Source organism: Bombus bifarius, unplaced genomic scaffold (genome assembly GCF_011952205.1).
Source record: "Bombus bifarius isolate JDL3187 unplaced genomic scaffold, Bbif_JDL3187 scf7180000008163, whole genome shotgun sequence".
NCBI classification, from domain to species: Eukaryota; Metazoa; Arthropoda; class Insecta; order Hymenoptera; family Apidae; genus Bombus; species Bombus bifarius.
In genome coordinates this window covers 1,703,577-1,729,506 of record NW_022884485.1, presented here as the reverse complement: position 1 = coordinate 1,729,506, position 25,930 = coordinate 1,703,577, and the positions used below count along the sequence as shown (strand labels likewise).

Genomic DNA, 25,930 nt, shown 5'->3' with positions numbered 1-25,930 from the left:
GCACGGCTTGCTCGTTGCACAGCTTACGAAGGCCACAGTGGTTGGCCCATCTCTAATTGGTCATGCGGCTAAACATTGCATAAATTCGCAATAAAGCTGCCGCGGGTCACGGTCCGTTTTGCCGGCGGCCAAATTACCCAGGATTTTCTTCGCGCGCGCTAATTTCCTCTCGTCGGATTTCCTGTAACCATCATAGTTACAACCAAATTGCCAACTCATAACCATGACGGGCAGCCATCCGCATCTTTGTCAAAAAACGATACCCACGTTCGAATTGTATTTATCGTATCGAACCGCTTCTTATTCGTTGCTATAACCGTTTGATCCTCGATAATTGAAGAACGCTTGAATAATTAACGTTTCCGTTTCAGCGTATTTTCGTTAGAGGGATGAGGGAACGAGGGGGGGGGGGGGACATATCGAAAAGAGGACAATTAAGGAGGAGTCGGACGCTGTTTGCTTTGAAGCGTGTTTGCTTTATGATTTCTTGCAAAGGAAAAAATTGCGGAATAATGAAATATTCAGCACGTTCGAGGAGTCTGTTATACGATAAGAAACACTTTGTGTCCTCGTTCAGATGCAGAGGGGCAATATTCAGAAGAAAGCTAACGATAATATCGATCTTTTTTATTCAAGGCATTCATTAACGGTTTTCCAGCGTTGATGTTTAACTTTTTCCTCAAGTTCATTAGGTGCTCCATTTTACCAGTCCCCTTCTTTTCATTCTTTCTCCGGTCCTTCTTCCTTTCTTTCCGACTGGCGGTTTCTACACCCTTATACTTTCGCTTTCTTGGTCTTGTAGCGCTAAAGAGTGCCGGAGCGAAAGAACCGAGTGCCCTCCCCACTACTTGCAATGACACTCGAGTGTTCTCTCAAGATTTCTTTCAAGGTTCTTTGTCGCCTCAAATGTCCTATCAGGCTTGATAGATCTTTGCTAATGGTTACTTTGCGGCGACGCTTTCTGTTTTGTCGAAATATTCCCGCCGGCATAAATATTTTTTTATCTTTTTAATAGTCGTATTTATTGCTTTCGTGTGAATAGCTTATCTTCCGACGCTTTGAAGCGAAACAAAACTAGGTTATAATCGTACCAAATTACATCGAGTATAATAATATAATGACCTAAAAACCGATGTATTTATCACTTGTCACCAAACGTTTAAACGAACAACAAAAAAGGGAGAAACGATAGTGCATATCGTTTGTGCGAATTTGTTATTCCGTCAATACTACTTAATCGTTATTAAATCCTTTTTTTCTTATAACGATAAGTCTAAAGATTTTCATTCATTTTCATTTCAAGTCTAAAGAAATCATTTGCATCGTATAAACACTGCGTTTCATATGCGAATGGATACCGGTATGTGGTGGAATCAGAGATTCGTCCACTAACGTAACAATCTCTTCTTTTACCAAACCTCTGTTCTTTTATCGACACGCTTCGGCTAATTGTAACTTTTGGATGATGATGGAAAAACGATGAATGGTGAGTCTCATCATACAGATAAATGGCATTGTCGCCAAAACTCTCAGTAGACAAAAGAATATCGCGTCACCGCCTCAACCCATCGGGAAAGTGGATACCATCTAGCCTCCTGCTCACGCTACGCGTTCTGAAATAGTGGTGGTTCCGTATATGGGTATATAGGGTGCGGAGTAAGTAGGGATTGCCTGTAACCATGCGGACTACGTCTAAAATCCATTCTCCGCAATTAAGTCAAGAGTCGGGATATTAATATTCGCGGATGTACGTACAAAGCGGAATAATAATTCAACGCCAAGCCAAGAGGGCGCCTATTTTCGCGAGCTGCAGCATCGCTCAAGTTGCCGCCACCGATAGCGGCCACAGTAGTATTCTCGCCTTAAATTTCGGAGAAAACGAGAATTCAATTAGTTCGTATTTATAACTGCTTCCTACGCGTGTCTCATTTACCAATTCGCTTGTTAATCTTCTATCCCACGCCTCCACATTCGCTCTAGCTTTACCTTTCGTTAACGTTTAACCTTGCGTGCGTAACGTGAATATACGTAGGTGTGTTTCACGTACACGCGATAATATCGTGCATAATTTAAATGTAAATATCTATGCAGAGAAGTATCCAATTGGGAAGTTAGACGTTGCACGTTATATTCTGTTGATTCCACGTTATTAAAATTTTCATTGCGATAAATTAACAAATACTTTATATTTCGCGTGCGATGTATCTCTAACTTTCTTACGAAGCTTTATACGATCGCAAACTTTCAGGAACTGAACCTAACGATATACGGTTTTGAGAACAAACGATTAATCGCTTATGAGATGTTTAACATTGAAATTACCACCTCACCGCCATCTTCTGAGATGTTAGTTCTATTATTAACTGTGTTAACACGAGCATTGGCTTGTTGTACGATTGATCCTTAAATCCTGCACCGTTCGTTACATACATAACAGGTACATAGCATGACCGGCAAGGATCGCAATTATTGTCAACGTAAGGTTGACAGGCCCCGTTACTACAAGATGAGCTTCGATGTGATTCTCTGTCCTGCTTTTCAACCATCGAACACAGTATTCTTTCTTTCTCGACAGGTTTTAATTATTTCAGACCGGGATTTAATATCGTACGATAACCATCGTCGTGTGACCGAACATTCTCACACGTGTATGTAGTGAGAGCACGTCTTCACCGGGCACATACTTCGAGGTTGGTTATTAAATTTTCACTGGGAAGCGAACAGTCTTAAATATCGATTTTAGCAGTTTTCTTTCTCCTTCTTTTCTCTTTCTCTCTCTCTCTCTCTCTCTCTCTCTTCGTCTCGTTCTGTCCTCTTTCCTGTCTGCCCTCCGTTCTCTCGTTTACGCTCGTTCTCTTCCTCTTTTACTCTTTCACGCGCCCTTTATGATTCTCTCTCGAAGTCTAACAACTCTTCAACGGAATATCAGATGTTAAACGACGTGACGTAGAACGCGAGGACCGTGTTTAAACGAGATAAATACGTCGCATTTTTTCAAATTTCAATCATGTCTACGAAATTAGTTCCCACCGGGATGAGAGCAAGGAGAGAATAAAAAACGAAGGAGGAACATTAATCACCCGAGAAGTTCGACGGTTACTCCGGCATGATTGTATTTGATTATAAATTTATTTTATATATTTTATGCATTTATAATGAAATTTGATCGAATTTGACTATGATCTCACGCGTTTTGTATTTAACAATAATCTTTCCTTCAAAAGTGTCGTAATATCAAAATACGATACTATAACAAAAGGAAAACCCACGATAGACACGAAGATGCAAAGTAAGGTCGGCTTTTGTTTTATCTTCGACGTGAGAACTAGGCTACGAAGAAACGGACTGAGCTAATTCGGTGTCACTGAAGCTAAGCAGATTACGTTAATAAATCCCTGTAGCAACGGGCGTCCATTGTTGCAAGATCTAGAACTGTCATTACTTAGGCAACTACCGCGCCCAAGGATTCTTTTAAATTGGACGCGACTCCAAATATGGCTCGCCACACTTGACAACCTTCGTTCTTTGTACGACGCTTATATCTTTGCTCTTCCTTTCTCTTTTTTCACGATTTTTTTTATTATTTGTGGAACTTTCATCCTCATAGAGAGAGAGAGAGAGAGAGAGAGAGAGACATTAAAATTGGTTATTATTATAATTGATTATTAATCTTCTGAGAGCCATAAACGCGAAATATTTTATGATTTATTTTCTCCAATTTGAAGTAAAAGGATGCGTTTAGAAGAAAACGAGACAGACAAGAACAACATAACAAAATTAATCGTGAGGCACAGTTCAATTTTTTTCTTTAATCTAAAGACCGATAAAAAGTAGGAAGCGGAAGACAAGCCGTACTTTGATGCAGGTCAACGAGTAATGTTTATAACGAGCGAATTTGTTTCAAGAAGGTACGTATTTCAGATCGGGAATTAGGATTTTGCTTAGCCTTATTTAAAGCTAGCTTTAAAATTACCATGACAGTATTAATTAATGATTTAAAGAACATTTAAATATTCGAACGTAAGAACTTGCGAATAAGAAATCAAGACTGATTACGATGTATTATTAAACCTTGTTACCTCGTTACCTTGTATCTTATTACGTTAGCATGTTTTCTCATATGTTGTTAGCGTACAGAAGGACGTATCGATTAAAATAATTAAAAAGCAATTAAATTATCATTGAAATTGCAAGAAACAGATAGGTATTTTTAGAACATTTGTCAATAAAAGATCGAGGAAAATATTCATATACAAAAAATATATATATACGAACGACCGATTCTTACAAAATATTTCACATTTTATCTACTTTCGTATCATAGAGTAGATTTAATCTACTGTCGTATCATTGATCGAATAAAATATTAGACAGTTAGAGCGACCGGTTAATTTGGTTCTGACAAGCCGATTTGTCTTACCACTTGTCACGCGCGAGACGTGACACTACTTAAAATTTATTTAATTTTCCTACAAGCATCTCAACCGAAACACGTTCTATACGCTATCTATCTGTGGAACACAAGCTATATTAGTTGTTAAGATTTGGTAGGAGATTTGATCGCGGGTCTTTCAATGGGAGCATTATCGTGCACTTCAGACCATCAAAATACACATCAGTTTCGTGTGTACCGCACAATGGACACGCTGCTGCCGTCAGTCCGTACAACTCAGAGCCATCTAGCAATGCTGCGCAATCGACTAACTGTCAATCGATCGGCCCGGATTAAGATAATTTCGTTATCGGCCAGTAGACCAGCCTCGGTATCCGTCAGCCAACGAGGCCGGGTTTCCGATGAACGTTCGATGGCTGACGTAACATTTTATTCGAGCAGGCTAAAAGCACATTGTTCAACGCGAGCCCGCTGTTTCCATGTAAGCGAAATATTTCCGACCACTTAAGCGCGTACGTCTACCAGCCGGACGGCTTTTGCCTTTTTTCTCTGCCGTTCAACAAAAATTTCGTTCGTAAAGGATATTTTTGATCGCGAAGCAAAATTCAAATACACGCAAAACGAATGGAAATTTTCCGCAGATCTTTAATCTTCCTGACGTATTTATTTTTGGTGAAAACGTCTCATAATATCGCACATGGTTCTTTGCTACGTATTTGGTCTTTTTACATTTCTCGATTGTACGATGTTAAATTATTCGCTAAAATAATACCAATTCATAATACTAATTACGTTGTTTAGTTTGAAACTTCTGGGATTCTAATTTGTTCGACTGTCGCGAATTTCCTATTACGAAGGCAACTAAGTTTCACTCCAGCAAGTCATAAAGGGCGTTATCATAATCACGCTAGTACGATTGGAAATTAGAGTCTGCGGGGATGTTCAATTTTATCGGCATCCATATCAGCAGGAGATCGCGAACAGGGAGCGAGAGAAACGACAGGAAGAGATGAGGAAGGGTAACCGAGAACGTTTGCTACGTCAACCATGCGGAAACTCTGTGGCGAAATTTGGGTCAGCATCATGGAACGAAAACGATCGTCAATTTTTTTGGTTTCTTTGCATTGTCGCTCGAATCTCTTCTCTGATCTATGGAACCCTGTTTTCGCCAACTCGACATCGTCTTCCTCGTCGAACTCCGGTGTCCTCGTTAACGGAAAAGAATCATTCTTTAGGGTGAATGATTCGATTTGTCTGGAAGAAATCCTAGATTGATCGTCGAAGACTTTCATATTCTGCTTATATATCCAATATATCATATTATGTAACAATATCGGCAACGAAAGTATTATCTTATCTAAATTATATATTCTGCACCTAGTGAGACGCACAATGTTTCTTTTCCTCGTTTTAATCTCCAAACATTGCTTATATAGCTTCTTTAATATTAATTACAGATTACATTTTAATCGAAATTTTCAAAATTTCAATTGCAGTTTCATTGGTAGATTGTTTAATTTTAAGCGGAACCTGAAACCTGTACTTGGAATTTTTCCTCTATCAACAAGTGTTCTTCCATCCGTAGCACCGAGTATTCCTCGTCTTCTTGCAAGTGCTTTAGTAAGTGACAAGCCTTGTTTGTCTAATAAATAGCTGGATTTAACCATACTATACTGATATATTCTTCATCACGATTGTTAATTTTCCGTACAAATAACACACTGACATGTCGTTACATCAGCATTTTATTACGAGCTGTTATTTTGGCTAAACCTCTAGTTAGCCAAACATGCAACATGCACTTTTATTCGTTCCGCTTTCGGGCATGAAAGACGTATGTATATATATATGTATGTATGTACGTATGTATGTAGTGTACTCTCTAATCGCGTAGTAATACATCGACCTGCGGTTTAGCCTTTCCCGGAAACGTCAATATCGGCGGCCAAAGCGTTGAAGCAGATTTATTGACATGCGAGCGCAGTTCACGAGCTCCAGCTTATCAATATGCTATTTCGTTGTCTCGTCTTTCTCACTTGCCACACACCGCAGCGTACCTTGCGTAACTTTTCCATGGTAAATTCAATGTTTACCGAGACATTTCGTAATCAAGGAACAAACGCGTACGAATAATTACGCGTTGACTTCTTTCGAGCAAGTTCATATCGATTGTGTTTTATCAACGTTCTATGAGGGCACATGGAAAAGTTAAGCAAATCGTATCGTATGTTACACTTGTAGTGCTCGTAGCTGTTACAATTAGTTTCATTGAACGAGCGACTGACAAACTCACTCCAAAGTCACTGACAAACGTTCCTCGCGTATTTGCTATTGAATTTGAATATCGACTTTTAACAAGTTTGTCATCGATAGCGTAGTTTAAGCGGATATTCTACCGTAGACATTCGACAAAGATTTCCTTTGCATATCGTTAGAGGATAACTACGTATAGTGGTACAAAAGAAAATTTCGTAAAAGAAAAATTCGCGTCGAGTCGTTCTGTTTTAGCACGCGATAGAACACGGTGGAACGAAGACGATAACGGCGAAACAAATTGAGATTGGTAAAGTTTTCTGATATCTTGCTCAAAGTTTCATATGTTTACCTCATATCGAAAAGAATTAAAAGCTCCCCGTGGTCTGCCTTGACAAAGAGGGATGCATATTGGATGAAATTCATTATTAAACGGCTCACGGTGTAGCCTGGATGTGTCACAGTGAATTTCGTCGTATTAAAGAGGACTTTTTCGCCGGCACGTTCGGCAAGCCGGGACCAACCCTCCCCGTAATAACAGTGGTCGTGGCCAAGTCCCACGAGGGCGGTGAATAAGGGCCACACCGTGGACTGACTTCGTAGTAGTTAGATCGCGCAAACTTTTAGTACTCTACTCGCGTAATTTTCGAAGTTATGTCGTCGCACGGCTCGCGTAATTTCCACGGTGTATATTATAAGCCGTTCGTGACCCGACCAGCAATGTTTTTTAATTTTTCTTCTTCCCACTGGCGACTGAACGGAACGAATTTTCCCACGGGAGAATTACGCGATATCGCTATCGGGCGAGGGCGAAACCCGACGAAATCACTATCTGCTTCTTTCTTTAATTCCAACCTATCGCGAGAACGTACGATGTAAATTAATCGCGTATCGCGACGAAATATCTGCTGTTCGTCGAAAGAAATATGCGTCTCGATATTTCAACGAAGCGCTTCCAATACCAAAGTTGTCCTTATCGAGCCAATAAATATTTTTCTTCGCGCTCCGAGTAATAACTTATTTTCGGGAGACGATTAAAGCAAACGAAGTAGATAAGATTATCCTCGATGGAGTAGAGGGGGGGGGGGAGGCGCGAGGGGATAACGGGAGGACGCGGGGACACTCTGTCGTGCCGTTCGTTTCGATTCGTGGTTTTTTCTTTTTCTCTTTCCATCTATCCCCCGGCAGTCCTCGGCCACGCAATCGTCGAGGGAATGCAGAGTCTCGCGTCGAGAACGTAGCCTCTGTTCTCTCTCAGCGGGATGCTACACACACGAGAGCGAGAAGTTGCAGAGTGGCCCTTTATTTTCATTTTCGCTGCCTTCCTCGTGGCGCTGTTCCTCCCTATATTTATCTAATAGCAGCACCCCCAGACCGCGGGCTCTTTTCCTACACCGACAACCGGTTCACCGCAGCTGCGTATAGCTCGGGTTGCGCGCACTTTGCGCCTCCATTATACGGGCAGTTTCCTTTCCCGCTCTGCCGTGTCCTCGAAATAATTAAGAGTTCATTAAGGGAAGATTGATTGCGCTGTTTAAACTTGGTCTACGCTACGGTTCAATCCCCTTCCCTCGTTCTCGTTGCTTCTTTTCTCTCTCTCTCTCTCTCTCTCGCTCTCTCTCTCTCTCTCTCTCCAACCGTTTCCCTTTCGTTTCTCTCTCTTTTTCTCACTTCGTACCGTCGTACGATCATACGACGTGATGAAATCCATGAATAGAGGGCCGTTGTTTATTAGCTGCCAGATATTTCTTCTCTTCCCTTTTTCGGTCTTTCGTTCTTCCGCCTGGTGCACTTCCTGCCCGCATACCTTTTTTCGATCGTCCTAACGGTTAATGGCTCCGACACAATGACTTCGAGTTTAAACGACGAAGCTTCGCCCGGGGCGACCGGCCATTTGTCAGCCGACAAACCTCACTGACATCGCTTTTTTGGCAGACCGTGCACCGGTACTCACCGAAGCTCGTTCGTTCCCTGTGAATTTTGAATTGTTCGTTTTCCTGCTTCGATCCATTGCAAGAGATTCGCGAAAAAAATGCTCGAAACAAAATTTTACCGACAATTCTGACGTTTACGTTGGACAGAACGTCGCGTTACAGATCACGCTGTAAGTTTTTTCCGTCGAAAGAGCTTAAGCGTAACGTTACAAAATATACGCGCATACGAAAACCGTATCGTACAGTACATGTAACGACGGGTACATGTATACGCGAGCTTTAGCAGGAACGTTCGTTTATTTCGTTGGAAAAAATACGCATATTTATTTTAACCAAACAATGTGTTGTTTGCTTTAAAACGCAGTATATTTTCTCTTTTTTTATTTTTATTTCCCGTCCCCGATATTTCGCGTATTTTCTCACCAGCTGGGAATTTAATGAAAAGGAATTTTCTACGGAGAAGAGGTCTGTCAGAGACGAGGAAACCCTCTCGTCTGTTTCCACTTTACGGGTAAGACTTGAAACGTCTGGCAAGATCTTCTTAACAATGTGAATAGTCTTGGAATTCTCGATGGTCTTTGTGCGGACGACGTCATTCGCCGTTATGAAAATAACGGCACTAGAAACGTAAAGGTCGCTACTTTCGTAGCTACCGTCGACGGGGAATTATATTGGAAATAGTTTCGAGGCAGCTATGCGGTGCCGGAAACCCTGCAGGGCCATGTCGAAACTTTCCCAGCAATACTGACATAGTTGACAGACTGCGGTATGTCGGCACAATAACAGCATATTATTTATTCAGGTTGATTCGTCGCGCTGGCAGGAAAGTTTCAATGGAAATACGAATAAATAATACGATGGTCGCGCGATGATTCCCAATAAAATGGATTCCCCTCCTTCTCCTGCGCCCTGCCCTCTCTCGTTGATTTTTTCGCTACTCTCGATGACACGAAACCAACGGAAATAACGAAAGAGATTGACGAAACGAAGCTGTTTTCAACATCGGTGGAAAACATTTCACGGGATGCTGATAAATGTAAACGCGTCGGTGACGTTTGCTAAATTGTATAGTAAATAAATATTTCTCGCGAATATTTTGATGCGTCGAATACGGATGGACGAAACCGAACGAACACTTTTTTCGCATGAATTATTCATACGATAATACGATAGAAGCCATTTTTAAATGGTTCTCATCCGTGAAAATACATTTATGCCGAATCCTAAACATATGGCTTTATCTGGTCAAAATTCTCACCTTTGGATCGACAAATTCACCAGCTAACGATATCTCCAGATTTTTATTCAATTTTTCTTCTCACAGCGCGCCTCCTTTCGATAACTATACCAGAGTCGACCGAGGTCGAATATCCAGAGCGAGCTATAATCTCGAATACGTAGTTCTCAGACTCGTTTGAATAAACACACAAAGTTTACTTCGAAGATTGTCAAGCTCGTTTGTTCGATGGTAAAAACGCTAATTCTAGAAATGGTTAACGATAAAGAAGGCACGAACGGAAATGTGTTTGAGAGAAAGATAAGAACGAATGCGATTAGTCGAGGCTGCAGCTAATCGTATCCGTCGATTCGACGCGATGTTTTCCTTTTCTACCGGCGAGGCTATTACCGGTAACGATCTCGAAGCAAATTTACGACTCATTTGCTAAAAACGACCTGTCTCCGCAGAATCTTTCTACAAATCACGCGCGTGGTAGACTGATTTAAGTGGCAAGGCTCTTCGGCCGATTTGACAATAAGATCGAAGGAGAGATTCGAAAGAAGGATAGTTACCTTCGAAGACCAGCTCCCATTACGGTTATTACTCGTCGTCCAGAGTAACAAGAACCTGGTAGATTGCCTCAAATCACCGACTGCGATCCGCCTAGCAATCAAGCTACCCCGTTTTTCTTCGTCGTGTCGATTCGAGCCTTCGTCTATAACTTAAACCACCTCCCGTTTCTTCCTCTCTTCTCTCTCCTCTCTTCGCTCCGTACCCGAAATCCATTATCGATCGTCACTCGTATAACGAACATTAAATCGATGATTACGCTAACGAGACGTTCATGCGAGACGTTTACGCTCGCCCGATGCTTTAGAATCTACAAATCGGTTTGCAGTCGCAGGCGGAGGCGAGGGCAGGAAGCAACGGCCTATTTTCAAATTTTAATATTTAATTTGCTAAAATATCGTTCGTAACGTCGTTGAAGAAGTCAACGAGGACTACTTGTATTCTTCTCGTTCCGAAGCCAACTTCCGCGTAGATTAAAAATAAAGTTTGTTTTTGCTTGGTAACGTGAAATAAACCAGCGACGCTTCCGCCGCCGTAAAATATTATTTTTATGCGAGTGGTTCCTTCTCGGAAACGAGCGAAGTAAATACCGTCGTACGAACTGTAAATTGAAAACCAAGCGGAGCAATTTCAACCAAGTTCCATCCTTCGCGTACGCGCAGCCTTTTCACCTATACGCGCGTTCTTCTCTCTCCGGACCACTTTATCTCTGTTTTTCTTTCTTTTTTTTTTTTTTTTTTTTTTTTTGACCTTTCCTAGTTTTTAAACTGTGCTTGAAAGCACGAAAAGCGAGTGCCGTATCGTATTTACACAGGCACTGGCTGCTGACAGTCGAGCGACCGGGGGAAAGAGCAGTAGCCATTGTGCTCCAGTGGGTCACACGTGGAATAGCCATGGCGGCGGGTGGAGAACAAACAACTATATGCGAACTTACTCGATTAAGGACGATTGAAACGAACCCGTTTTACCGAGCCTTCTGAGCGTGGTGCGCATTGTGTCCGGTTTTACGTGCCGCACAAACGCCGTAAATCAACGTTCGAGTTACACCGAATGAAGCGTGAGAATAAACTTTGTCGTATTTACCGAATAAATCTAAAAGCGTTGGTCGCGTTTGGAGAAAAGTCTCGATGATCGTTACCGTGTGTTGATTTCGACGCCAATCTTTCGACTCGCAAAATACAGAGATATTTCTATCCCTTTCTTTCTTGGAATCTCTTAGTTACGAAGATCGCGCGAACATCGTTCAAAATTTAGTTCGTGAAATATACTCGACATGGAAGTAATAAAAATCGATGACGCGAGCGAACGCTTCGCAACGTTCCTACGTTAAATATCAATGTCGTTATTCTGCCAAATGATATTTCGAATCGTGTGGTTCTGCGTTGAGGTTTTACCCGGAGGCTTTGCAGCCTCGAATCAGACGTAATCAAACGGAATCGGTATTCGGTTGTGCGATCGGGACATCTTACCGGCAATCGGGTTTACGAGCCCTGTACAGACACGATTGACTACGCTGATCAAAGCACGTCTGCGTTTGATAGATGCCAGCCGCGCGGTGCGAGCGTAATTCAATTCGACAGAGTTGGACGTGAGCTGTTCAATGGACATAAACTGTGTGCAAACCTGTGATTAATGTTCTCTCTATTCTTATTGTTGTCACCTTGTCAACCTATAAATAATATCATTTTCATATTCAAGGGACCTATTCAACCGGGATGTGTCCCAGAGATTGGTCGCGTAACAATAGTCAATTGGATCGGTCGGTGTACACAGAACGTGTAAGAAGGTGGTACGGAAAGGTAGAGATACGTGGACGGCATAGGAAAAATGCGCAGGACCATGGTTACAGTGATAAATCACCGTCGATCTTACTCGGGAGATCCTTTCAAAGTTCTTGTTAGCGAAACGTCGCTCTTCTGTGATACCGTGCAAAGGGGTCGTAGAAACGGTTCCAAGAGGTTAGCTATGGCAAAGATTCTATCTCGACAACGAGATGCAGTTCTTCGTACGCAACAAAACATTACAAGATTCAGGTGACGCTACGGTAATCCTACTTGACTAACATGAGCCAAGTGACGTAGCAATGTTTCGCAGCTGGAAGAAAAATTGCAGGCAACACAACGCGCCGTTGGTTCTCGGTTTTCCTCGGAAAAAGACGCGACCGGTCGTCCATACGACCAAGCACTTTCGATAATTAAAGTGCCGTGTTAGTGCCATCCACTGGCGGCACCCCTCGACGGGGAAGGTTAAACGGTTGGCTCTAATACCTTGCCTCGATTGTCCTAACAACTTCACCTCTATTTATTCTCGCGAGTTTACCGAAGCCACGACCGAGTGGAAATGCATCGGTCTGGAAACCACGGAATTCGTTTGGAAATTCAACAGCGCGCAACCGATCAAGATTCAACTTTGCAAGAACGTTTCCCCTCGATATAATACTGTTACCGTAATTTTCAAGCCGGGCAATCGATAATAGACCGATTAAACTCTTCTTTCGTCGAACGATTAATCGACGAAAGTCAGTTTCTTTGTAAGCTGTTCTTTGATCTTGCGTTTAAAGTGGTTTCTTGCGTACTTTCAATGGCCTCGTATAACTTAATTAGACTCTGTTCTTTCTTTTAAGGTATTCTCGGAAAACAAACGTCCCACGCCGACGAATCTATCCTCAATAATATATGTCAACGATAAATGTCTTTCACAGTGGTTATCGATGGATATAGATTTCCATGCATTTTATACGCCTCCAGGTGTAAACGTTTACCGGCTAGGATCGTTTCTTATGTGACCTGGTGGATTTCGCTTAACGTATATGGGTAATGTTGGTAGGATCGAAAGCGTTAGAATCGAACTAGTAAATACACCTACGTATCTATTAATCGAGAATATGGAAATCTCGTAGTAAACGGTGTACGATCGCCATTTATTTGTTTCTTTGGCCATGGAAGGTGCAACGCCTCGAATAGTAGAAAACAGAACGAATGCGAGCCACTATTCGGTATAACGACATTTTGGAATGGGATAAAAAGTTTTCCAATGAAAACTAGTTGGAAGTTATTACTTGACAAAATTACCGCGTCTCGTTGCGGCGCTTGGGTGGTGTGGAATCGGGAGCGAGCATGTTTCACCGATGAGCAGCAACAGCGGCAACAGTTCCGTCGCTGCAGCCTCCAGGTGTGCCGTTCTAACGCGCCTTTCGAAACTTAACTCGGCGAATTGTGTTATTCAAATTTCCTCCCCTTTCTGGTCGCGCCGCTATTTTTCAACGTGTTTCGCGATATCGTTTGATGCAGTGAAACTGTAGCAAGGCGGTACGAAAATCGCTTCCCCTTTTTCCTCTTTCGAATTGCGAAACCTGCTACGAAAACAAACGACTCTTTGCTTCGCATTATTCCGCCTGGCTATTTAAACCGCCGGTAATTGCTCGGGGTGAATGGAAAGAGAGGGATAGAAGGGTGGTCAGGAAGGAACGAGAAAGAGGGAGAAAGGAGGCAATTTAACGAAACGCTGGTTTTAAAGAGCGAACGCCAAGGGAAGGGGATGAAATACGGATAGAATCGAAAGAGAAAAAAATTAATTCATTAATAGAATGCGTTCGTCCATTATGCTGCCGATCGTACGAATGGTCGTGAACGTGGGCGTGTGGCCGGAGATCGGTGAAAGAGAGAGAGAGAGAGAGCGTCGTGCCAGTCGCTGTTTACACGCACGCAGACTCCGAACGTTTCATTTTCTCAGGATTAAGTAACCACCGTGGTCGTTACCTACATGCGCGGTCCGCTATTAACGGTTTAATTAGCGTAAGTTTTCATTTGTAGGATTACAACGCAGCAAACTTTCGCTTGGTGGCGGAAGAGTGGAAAGGAAGACTGGTTGGTGGGTGGTAAGAGCGGAGGAAAAAGAGAATCACTGGTTAAGGGGAGGAAAGAGCGAACGATCGTTTTTCACCGCAAACGTGGCTTATTATTGCATTTTCGCGGATTATGTCAAAGCCTCTAGTAATTTGCCGCTTACCCTTACCGTGGAAAATCGGAGGAACGTCGTTATTTAACTCGTCGTTCGAAGATTTTAAGCATCGGTTCGCAAATAGGCTAATCCTTGTAGAAAGATCAATTTATGCGCTTTCACAGTCGTTTATAATCGATTAGTCGTTTGTAATTAATCGTAGTTGGAAAGAGAAAATCCACGAAACGAAGGAAGACGCGTTGCTTTCGATCGAGGCAGATTTTGTAGCGACGACGGAGTGAAAAGTACAACTATCTCGACGATTTTCCGAGAGTAATGAGTCTCTTATTTTGTTACGTTGCCACTCGTTGCTTCGTCCTAGCTACGTAAAATTTGTTCGGGTAAGACTGTCACGTTCAGTAGGTCCAACAGACGTGCCCGTGACACCAAACTCGAGTGGATTGGTCCACGGGTCAGACACCGGAGAGAAACGAGGTGTAGCAAAAGGAAAGGGTGCCCTGTGTGCTCCCCACTCGAACTATTTATTCCGGCACAAATCGCATTACCAACTTCAACTGCAAAATTGACTTCGTCCAACTTTTACGACGCCTTCGCCTTTACGCCCCTTCGACGCCACCCGCACGGTCAGAACTTCAACTTGTACGAGGGTTTACCAAACTCAGTTTAAGAAGAAGAAGAAGAAGAACTGTTTCAACCGGAGAGAGACGCATCTTGCGGGTCTTTCTCCCTTCCGCTGTCGATATAAAATCGTACGATGCGAGAGCTTCTGCTAGAATGGCAGTTCGGAAGTTCGAACCGTCGGGAATAACGAACGGTATCGCCGTAAATTGTTCCACCTTTCTTTTCCTTTTCTTTTTCGATTAATCCTGTGCGAGAAATGTGACTGGCATACGTCTTTGAGGATACAACGACTCGATGCCCGTGCCGATGAAATTTATATGTCACAAAATTGTGAATTTATTTTACGTACGATGTTATAGTGATCCAAAGTTACTTAGTTAACTACTACTACTATACATAGAAATATATCAAAAGGACGTAGTAGGTAGTAGTTCAAATATCTATAAAACCTAATACATACAGATGCATTCTCTTTAAAAAGTTTTATTTTTACCTGTAGTTTTTGCTTCGGCAAGAACTTTGTACAAGAACTTCGAAGAAAATGAAGTTCACCATCTTACCTGCCACAAAACCCATTATGTAAAATGTTCTTTTGTGTGTAAAACGCTTAAATTTACAAAAGTTCTTTTGGTTGAAGAAATTTCGCTGAAATGTGATATATGGTATGAAATTATCTGCTTTAATTAACACTTTGAATAGAATGATTTAGACAACGATAATATGATACTCGAGTACCATAATTTTGAAATAGGTCTTTGATAGAATGACATTTCTAGACAAGTTCTAGACAGGTTCTTCGATAATTAGACAGTTTCGACAGGACATGCGACGCAAAAATCGGTAAAAGTTGGTAACTTATTGCGTAATTCAAATTCACAACGGAAAACATTCGAATCTTATTTATTCTCATAAAAAGATATATTATATCAAAGGACACGTGTACCAAACTCAAATGCAATTTATATTTCTGATGAATGTACATCAGGAATCAATTATATTTTTTCTACATCTCGCTGGATGAAAAATTTTTACCACAATTTGTGCAACGTAACGGCAAAGAATCTTTATTGGATATTTAAATCAGTGGAAGTGAATAGAAAGAGAGAGCGAAAGAGAAAACTACGCTATTCCTACTCTTATGAAATTCTGAGAGCGACTATACTTCTATGAATTCTTCGTACACATTAAACCTTTATTGACGTTCAACGATTCCACGATATTTATCGCAATATTCATCTCTACGCGCATTTCCTATCATAAAATTTTTCTACAACATCGGATAAAGGATTCTATCACTAGCTCGATCTTTACGATCGTAATATTTACGAAAGATTATTGTTTCCTTATTAAGTTCTCGTTCGGTATTGAAGAGTTGTTTTGGACGAACTAATTTGCATAAGTAGCTTGCAGTGTACTCATTACCCTGTGTGCGTATACCTATGTATTTGTCCTCATTCAGCGTTTCTTATTTCTCGTTAACTTCGTAGAGAGCAGGCCGTTTCACTTTTAACAAGGAAGTGCGTACTCTGCAATGTTTAATGCATCATTCATGTCTCGTTAACTGCGAAATTGAGTAATACTTCCTGAATTCTTAATACTACATTGTTAATATCAGTATATGCTACTCTTATATTTCGTAATTATTATTATAGTGCAATAAATTAAGTGCAATTTTTCTATATCGCGAGAACAATTACTAGAAAATTACATCGACGATTGTGCTTATAATACCACTTGAACATGAAGTATAAATTATGATTCAGAAGTGAAGATCTCGAGTATAAAGTCATGTCCATTTGAATGATTGAAACAGGTTTATTTATAGATTAATCTAAAACAAGAATTCCTTCTGGAAATGTATCTTTATGGTACGAATATAACTGATACTCGTTGTACACTTTGCATTAGAATTGAAATTAACCACCCATTTGTCTTCTGGTTCTGCTTAATCGTGACTAGCCGGATGATTTATGATTTCCACTTCTCCTTAGCAAACACAGTTGTGCTGGCCAGATGTGGCGAAGGGTGTAAAGCGATTCAGAGTCGAAATCGAGAAGGGTTGGTGGAAAAAATTAGGTGCTGTCTGCCATGAAAAGCGTGGAGATTATGAGCGTATTGCGTGATTCGTACTTACGTACGTAACAGTTGGAAAACAGTTCTGACGTGCCAAGGTTTTCATTATCCGCGAAACGCAAGATCGACCGATCTTACATTGTCGTTTTTCTTTTTTTATGTAGTACTTCATGGATATCTATATTAAAGGTTTGTTGCAAGTAAAACGCAATGCTCGGATCGATGATAATAATACATATTATCTGCGATATAAAAATAGTTCGCAGCGTACCCAGTAATTTGGTGAAAATAACACTGTGCAAATACAAATTAAGCGATCCGCTCGCGACACTGATCGACGCAGTGATATTTAGATATACGATCTAAAAAAGTTTTGCGAAATACCCTTTTTACATTCGTTTTAAATGGGTTAATTCAACGAGAGTTAAAATATATGTTCGCGTCTTAAAATTAGATAAAGGCGATTCTCGTTTTTTACTTTCACCGTTTATTATTATTTTTCGTATTATTTCGTTTCGAGTATCCATATGCTTAGTTAAATATACGTGTGATTTTAATCCCCCGATTTCAAGTATACCTGCGGTGTATTTACATTCGTTGACGTTGCTTTTGTAGGTTGAGCTGCTGATTAAGAAATTACAACCTAGAGCAGTGTTAAAGAAACGAAGGAACTTTTCTTAATCCTGTAGTTTGTGGGTTCGCAATCGATTTGCCGAACGCCAAGATGTATTCGAACACGAACGTTTTTAATAACCTTCGCCACGCTCGCAAATTTACATGAAAATAGTTGAAGCTCTATTTCAGGTGAGCGTGTACCGCTTCCAAATAGCTGATCCAGTTTCGAATCACGCAGTAGCTAATGCGTTCATGACCACATTCGGTGAGCATTCGTTATTGACGTTCCGACGCGCACACTGTCGACGGTTCTGATAGCTCGTGTTTGTATTCATCGGGAAATACAGAAAAGCCACGAAAGTAAAGTGCATCGTAGAATCACTATTTTCACGGTAATTAAATCGATTTAGCAAAAACGTGGATTTCCAAAGATCAGCTTATCGATGTGCAAATTTATTGTCGGATTTGATACGCTTTACTTTTACTTTTATAACAACTTTACGCAAAACGCTCTGAGATGCTTTCTGTCCGAGTTAACAAGGTTAAACGTCGACTGATTGACTAACAAACTGAGATGTATTCTGGTCGAGAAGTCGAGAGCTGTAATTTAGACGATAGCAAGTAAGAATATGGTCTGTGACGACGATATTTATAAGAAAATATCGATGAGTACTGGCCGTTCTCCACCAACGGTTACTCGAGTGTGGAGTAAGGATAAACCCGGTTTTTCCGTGTTTTATCGCAATGAGCGACAACCTTAAGAAACTTCCCGACTTTCAAAATGTTTGTAACAATTGACTGTAAAAAATGCTAAATTTTATGGCGGTTAGGATTATTATAGGCCTGAATTGATATGTCTTGACAGCTGGTGGCCATCTTGACCGAGAGATACGAGAGTTACGAGCGTAACAGTTGTTATTATTTGTTATTACTGATTTTGTTTGTCATCTGACCTTGAGATAGCCATTTCTTTATACCGATTGCATTTATTTTAAGAGTAACTAAAATATTTTATCGGCCGGTCAAATTGACCGCCCGCGATAGGCAAGGCAGAATACAATTTCTTCTTAAAAAAGGAAAAAGCAAACTAAAAGTAAATACCGAAAAATATGTTGTATGCGTGTTTTAGGAAAAGTCAGAGATTATGAAGCGATATGGTAACGTTTAAATATGGTTAAATTTGTGTAGAAGTTTGAAAGCGGTCAATTTGAGCAGCACTGGTAGGTTTAGTGTTAAGCAACTTTCGATCGGCTGAACCAACATAGCGTCTTGAACGTATGATTTAACGTTATGCTTGTTATATTTGTTAGTATTAAAAATCTCTTAACCGCAAGATCGACTTCTTGATTTTGTAGTATAGCAAGTACCTATGCAGAGAGCAACGACCTTGCGCCTACTAATAAGACTGCATATGTAATACCCCTTATTCACTTTCTATTATCTAGTAATATATCCAGATAGTTGATATCGTAAGCCGCGTTAAACAGTCTCGTAATATTCAGTTCAAGGTTAACCACGCCATCAAGCCGTATGAACAGGGAAAGTAACTGGTTTCGATGGTAGTAATGCCACTGTCAAGAATATGTCTGCGCTGCTCTGTGAGGCAGTGTACTTTGGATCGCGAAACCGATCGAAACGACGAACATTCTAGTCTACGAGTTTCCGAGTGGAGCATATGTTGTTCATATGTCACGACGAAGGCTTCAGTTTCTTGTGTAATTCGCGATGGTTCGATCGTTCAGTTTTATCTTGATTCTTGGGTTCTTGTATCGTGCAACAGGCGAAGGACTAGAAGTTGCTTTTCAATGGAAATATTTGGATTGGACCTGGCCGAATGTTCATTTGACGGGAAGAAATCAGACGCTGGGTAACGCGTTTACCCAGGATGTGGACATCGATAGATATGGTCGTGTGTTCGTAACAAGTCCTCAGTGGTTGGATGGTGTACCGATTAGCTTGTCGTTGGTAACGACTGCCTCTGGTTTCGGTGGTCCTTTACTGATCCCGTATCCCGATTGGACCTGGCACACGCCATACAGTTGTGACAGCATAATATCTGTGTATAGGTTGGCGGTAAATATCACGATAAGTGTAATTGCTGCAAAGGTTTTCAGGTTTACCAGTGAAATGGCATTTTAATAAATTCAGACGAAAATTCTTCGAATGAACAACTCTTGGTAGAAGCCTTTACTTCTCTCAAGATTGTCCGTTGAGTTATTGTGTATGCTAAAATAATTCAAACAGCTCTTGTTACGATAAATTTATTAATACCTTTATTTAAATTTCGTAGAGATATGGGGTGGCATATAAAGATTTCTAAGCAGCTAAATTTAGTAACGTCTACGTTTAACAATTATATGGAAAATCACAAAATAGATGCATAGAAATTTTTGTATGGCATTGTAACTCCACTAAGTGATACGAGGTAGAATTTTCTTTTGACGATATTACTGATTACAAGTTTGGTAGAGCGTTAAAAATTTGGCAATTCGCGAGGATAATAGAAGAATTTGCACGAATTACCTATAAATGAACGCGTTTAAAATATTCTACGATTAAAAGTTATACACGACGTTTAACATTCTTCTATAAATATTTCATAATCGGATGATAAATGCAATAAAACGTTTATTTCACGTGTATAACGGAGATGTGTCTTTTCCTACGTAATCTTTCAAATCAAAAAAGATCGTAAAAGAGATCGAAAGATCGTACACACGCATAAATATTAAATGAAAGTATGTAGGTATATCATTATGTTAATGTAGACGTGAAAATAGTAAACGCGTAGGAAATTTACACGTTGGAATATTCGACTACGGGAATTACTTCTTTTTTATTTTATAATTTTATTAATACGATTTTAAGATATGCTTACCATTAGAGTTAATCGCAACTCGACGCGTTAAAAGTCGTGGAAGATTATATTAAAGGTAGCAACGAAATCACTGTACAGATAGACGAATGCAATCGTTTGTGGGTTGTGGATACTGGACGCATCGGAGGAAATGCTGTTTGTCCTTCGAAAATATTGATCTTCGATCTTGCGAACGATCAGTTGGTCCATAAATACGTGGTTCCGGGTGATCAAGTGCTGTACGGGAAGGCAGCATTAGTTACGCCAATCGTCGATGTCGGAAAAACATGTTTCGATACTTATCTGTACGTGGCGGATGTGGATCAAAATGGCCTACTGATTTATGACTTATATCACGATTATTCATGGCGAGTAAACAACACGCGTGGCAATGCTTTTGGCCCGGATGACGATGCCATGAACATTACGATCGCTGGAGAATCGTTCGATTTAACGGATGGTACTCTCGGAATGTCATTGTCGCCAATTGGATTTTTCGACAAAAGGTATCGATTTTATTATTCGTGTTCTAGAACAAGTTTTACAAACATTTAAAGTAATCTCGGAAAATGAATCCTATTAAAACACTATGCAATATATTCTATTCCTTAACTCAACGTGAGTTGATCGAAGAACGAGGAAAGTAGGAATATACAGATAAATGGAAGTCGATGAAAAATTGTCAAAAATTATGTCCGATGCTTGTTTTATATTCAACAGAAATTCGTCACACGTTATACAATTTCCAGGTATCTTTACTTCAATTCGTTGGCCAGCTATCGACAAAAGTTTACGAATACCTACTCTTTAAAGGAAAGTAAATACAGCGAACCGATAGTGTTCGAATCGAACTATAAGCGAGCAAGCCAAGCGGGTGTTCAAGCAACGTCGCGAAGAGGCGTAATATTTTTCCAATTAGTCCAATTAACGGCAGTCGCTTGCTGGAACATTGAGAAACCATTTACACCGGAAAACGTCGTGGTAATTGCTCAAGATGAGGAGACGCTGCAGTACGTGAGTGGCATTAAAGTAATTAGAAACAGACGGGGCGAAGAAGAGTTGTGGTTCAACACAAACAGGTTACAAAAGACGATAAACATGACCCTGAAACCTACTGAAACGAATTTCCGTATAATCAGAGGGAAAGTCGATGATATTATCAGAGGGACGAATTGCGAGCCTTCTGGCATAAAACACAGATTTCCGGATACCAACTTCTGGCACCGGATATGAATCGAATAAATTGCATTATCCCAATCAAATTCAATTCACCAGATCCTACCTACGTATCCTTTCGTATGATCGCAAAATCATACGAGCGATAAAGTGTACTTCTCATCTGTAATGTAATTTAATCACAAATAGGGAACATATAAGTAAAATTTTTATTCGAACAAGACAATTTATTTCTCTCACGTGTATACATTATGTGACAGTGATATATTTATATATTCTCTTATACAATTATCGACCAATTTTTTATATAAAATATACTTTCAGAATCTGACAACTGTCGATTGTTTTGCATAACCGAGACAGCTGCTTTTGTTAACTTTTCGATAATGATCACTTTTTTTTCGTCAAAGATCAGGAATGTCTAGACACCGGGAATTATTCAACTAGCTCGAAGAGAGAGAGTAAGCGACGAGTGTAGGAGAGGGATTCTGCGAATGACAGTTAGTGTGTAGCAATTTAGTTAACCGTTTCATCGCTGCCTTTTGAGATGTAACGAGGCCTGTCCATGACAGAGCGTCACTAGAAAGCTGAATGTTTCGATAGTATAGTCAGCTGGTCGCGGCACGAGCGCAACGCGACGGAGACAGAGAGGTGTGCGGTGAGTGATACGGCCGCAAGTTTTTCTGGACAAGAAAATCGATACGATGCCTTTTTCTCGGCGGCGCGGCGAATTCAGGAAGTTTTATCAGCCTTTTGGGTATCACAAGCCCGAAGCAGGAGACGGAGGCGCAAAAGGCGGAGGGAGGAGGAGATTGGTTGAGATAAATGCGCATTCACGAGGAATTGTTCGCGTTACTGCCGCGGCACCCTTGGGATACCAATAGGGCGCGCAATGCCGGGAAATTCGTGTCACCTACTTCTCTTTCTACGGCGCAGTTCGGCGTGTGACTAATGGCGGCATATTCATGGCACAGCTTCGCCTCTCTAGCTCCCCTCAACACTACCCGATCCCACACCCCTTGCGAAGCTCTGGCAGTTAACCTCAGACAACCCCTTCGTCGCGATAATATATGGCTGCCCTTAAATTTTCGTTCCCCTTCGATTCCTCCCTTTCCGACCCCGGCATCGGCCTACTCCGACACGTATGCTGGAAAACCTGCACCTTCGCTCGCTTTGCCGTTGATAACCGATCTAGCTCGACCCCGAGGCCGTTCCAGAAAGAACGTTCGCGTCGAAAACGTTTGCGAAACTCCTTTTTTATCTTTCCTCGATTTCGTTAATAAATGACGCTGCAAAACGCCTGACTTACGACAACCTTCGTAAAAACACAATACGCCTCCCGATCTCTTCGTAACGTCCCTTTTACGTATTTTCATAAAGTAGAGGAAATCTATATCGTGGCTCGATAAGTTCATCGCGATATCGAGGTATTATAAAATATCGAGACTCGAGCTAAAAAGAGAGGTATAACGTTGGCATCGAACGATCCATGCAAGAGCACGTTTTCACGATCAAACTCGTTATCTTAAGGGTAAGACGTGGAATTACTTAAGAGGCGATAGGCGTTTGACGGTAAAGTCTGGCCGCGAACGCGTCTACGGTGCACGGAGAAAAGGACTCAAATCGTTTTACGAGGGTAGTTTTAAAACAAGTTTACGAGAGTACCGCGGAATTTCGAAATAAATTTACATCAGTTTTACTACCCCTAATATACATAACTACCAGTGTTTGGCACTGATACTCACGCGTACACTCCAATCACTGTTAGTGTGACCACGACTACCGGTCGCTAGACAGTCTGGAATCGAGTTTCTAGGAAAGAAAAGGATGCCACGCTTTAGAATCTCTTTACGACCAATACGGTGAACTCGTGTACCGTTTATTTCTCGGAAAAGAGAAACGAAGAAACGATCGCGAAAAGCGCGAAAAGAATTTATTCGCACGTAATGCCGGGGAAGTGCTAACCGGTAAACGATCGCATGTTGTTGCATAAAAATTTCATCGCAAGCAATTAGAGAATTCACCGAGGTATGGTCCACTTTCTTGCAAAGGAATGTTTTCAAATTAAATGAAAAAGAACACGCAAGAGGTGCATAGCCAGGCGCTAAACGTATCGCACGTCGGGAATGAAATTTTAAACTTTAATCGCGAAATTAACCGCGTATTTCATAGTCACAGCTTTTCCGTCGGCCACGGTAAATTACTTTGTTTTTCTCTGAATTCTCCGCTGCTTCTTGCGTTTCGAACGAACAAGCCACACATATCGCACCGAAGAAAAGTCAAGCTGAGAAGCGGTGGGGCCATTCACGCCCGAGCACAGGCACGAAGCACGGGCACTCGCGTTCTTTCACGCAGCCGTTGAGCGAACGAACATACGAACGAACGAACTCGCGTGGTATCCGCTTGTAATTCGAAGGAACGTTGGGTTTCTGCGGCGACGGAACGTCGGGAGAATTTCGGGCATCTCTGGTGTCTTTATTAAGGGAGCTCATCTATAATTCACCGAGCGGCCTAGACGGCTTGACAGTGCTGGACTCACCGTTCGCATAAACACACGGCATCCCGTGCAGAAGCCCATGCATGCCAGTGTGTGGCACGCATTGCGGTTGTCAGCTCTAGTCAACGTGTAATTTACTATCCTGTCTCCGTTCGATGCAGATGCGCCCGTTGCTCGGAACCTGGACCACCAAATACTGTCTACTAGGCTGGACGTTGCGTCGGCGCTAACGGCTACGAGGACGCGAACATTGCTTCTGCACTGCTGTTGCCGTATTGCCGTTGTTACCGTCGCTAGTTACGATCCAAGTGGACGATACGGCTAGCCCAGGCACCACTGACCACTCAGAACCAGGTCACCGCAAGATCCCCATAAACCAACTGCTACATCCTGCTCACTATTTCGTCATTAACTCAAACCGAAGTTTGCTCCTCCGACTATCGTCGCAGTTGCTACCCGATTGCAAACAATTTCAACGTCGTTGAATCGTATCGTTACATCTTCATTTACCCTCCAGTCCTCTTTATAGTTTTCATACGAGCAACGATGTAACGAGATCGTAAATTAAATTATCGATCCTCTTAAGGTTTAAGTCCGTATAGAACTATAAAAATTACATTTTTAATTACAATTTTTAAGAAAAAATATATCATATGATATATACAGTTAGTTATTTCTGTATTAAATATTTTTTTCGGTCAATTTTTCCAGGGATTTTCAGTCCTTATGTACCCCAATTATTATGCCAGTTCCTTTGCCTCAGCATCCGAAGCATGATTACTTCGACTATTAACTGATTTTACGGCCTTGCCACATCATGCTTGGTGTAGTAGATACGCGAAGATAGTATTATGGAGGCAATGGACTAGAAAGTAAAACCGATAAAGTCTACTGACCGGAATGTTCGACGTAACATACCGTGTTAGGGAAAGTCGTCGTATTACGTAATTATACCAAGTAAGAATGTTTAGTTCTCTTATTCAACGGCGATCACAAAAGAGGAAATATACGCTATAATAAGAGTACCTTGACCATATAAAATATATTAAACGAGGTTATCAATGTTTCTTGCTTACGTTTAAATATATCGAGTGAAAGTTCGAAATAGATATTTATATAAAATTGTGCGCTAATAAGACCTAATAGTTTAGCAATTTAGTTCGGTAAATGAAAAGATGTTTAAAATACTCGTGACTTCGAGTTCATAAAAAGCAACAGTTCGAGTAAACGTTTAACGTATACGAAACAGATTCACCTTAAACCTTTGCAATTTCCCGATTTATCGCTGCAAAGTGAAAATATACGTAAATCGCGAGAGACAATGCTAACCGTTCCTTGAGCGCGACATAGAGACATCTCTGGGCACTGGGCACGCTCTCGGCTTATATGCCAGTGCTTCGCGTTGTTTGCCTATCTACCTTCCTATCCATCTGTTTCACCCTTACCACCTCGTTTCATCTGTTTTTCTCTTTTCTTCCACGAGTAGTATGCAGCGTTCGGTTGAAATGTCGTTTGCTTTGCAAACTGGTCCCTTACATTCGTAACCGTTCGTTATCGTTAGTTCCGCTTGGCGAGGCGCGTTCACAGCGTAAACACGTACGTAGGTATATAAGCGTACTCTCTCTTTTGAGAGAAGGAGAGGGAGAGCGAGAGCGAGTGAGTGAGAGAGAGAGAGAGAGAGAAAAGCTGACAGGGAGTACGAACGAGGTTTGAGAGCGCATTTCGGAGGAAGGTGTGGTCGTTTCGACTTCTCCCATTCGTT

At 41.3% G+C, this 25,930-nt stretch overlaps 2 protein-coding genes across 5 annotated transcripts in view; both read left to right on the top strand.

Annotated features, from left to right (window-relative positions):
* The window catches only part of LOC117208878 (CUGBP Elav-like family member 4), a 535,997-nt gene that overhangs the window by 125,699 nt on the left and 384,368 nt on the right, over positions 1–25,930 (top strand). The gene's annotated exons all lie outside the window — the stretch shown is intronic.
* LOC117208879 (protein yellow-like) lies at positions 19,220–21,889 on the top strand. Its single transcript, XM_033450378.1, has 3 exons — positions 19,220–19,711; positions 20,595–21,001; positions 21,245–21,889. The coding sequence occupies exons 1-3, from the start codon at positions 19,364–19,366 to the stop codon at positions 21,726–21,728; spliced, it is 1,239 nt and encodes a 412-aa protein (XP_033306269.1). The 5' UTR covers positions 19,220–19,363; the 3' UTR covers positions 21,729–21,889.

Bases quoted from the DNA above. Each gene is read 5' to 3' on its own strand.
- LOC117208879 (XM_033450378.1), top strand. From the start codon at position 19,364: ATGGTTCGATCGTTCAGTTTTATCTTGATTCTTGGGTTCTTGTATCGT. The intron at 19,712-20,594 runs GTAAATATCACG...ATCACTGTACAG, and splicing joins TATCTGTGTATAGGTTGGCG to ATAGACGAATGCAATCGTTT. The intron at 21,002-21,244 runs GTATCGATTTTA...TACAATTTCCAG, and splicing joins ATTGGATTTTTCGACAAAAG to GTATCTTTACTTCAATTCGT.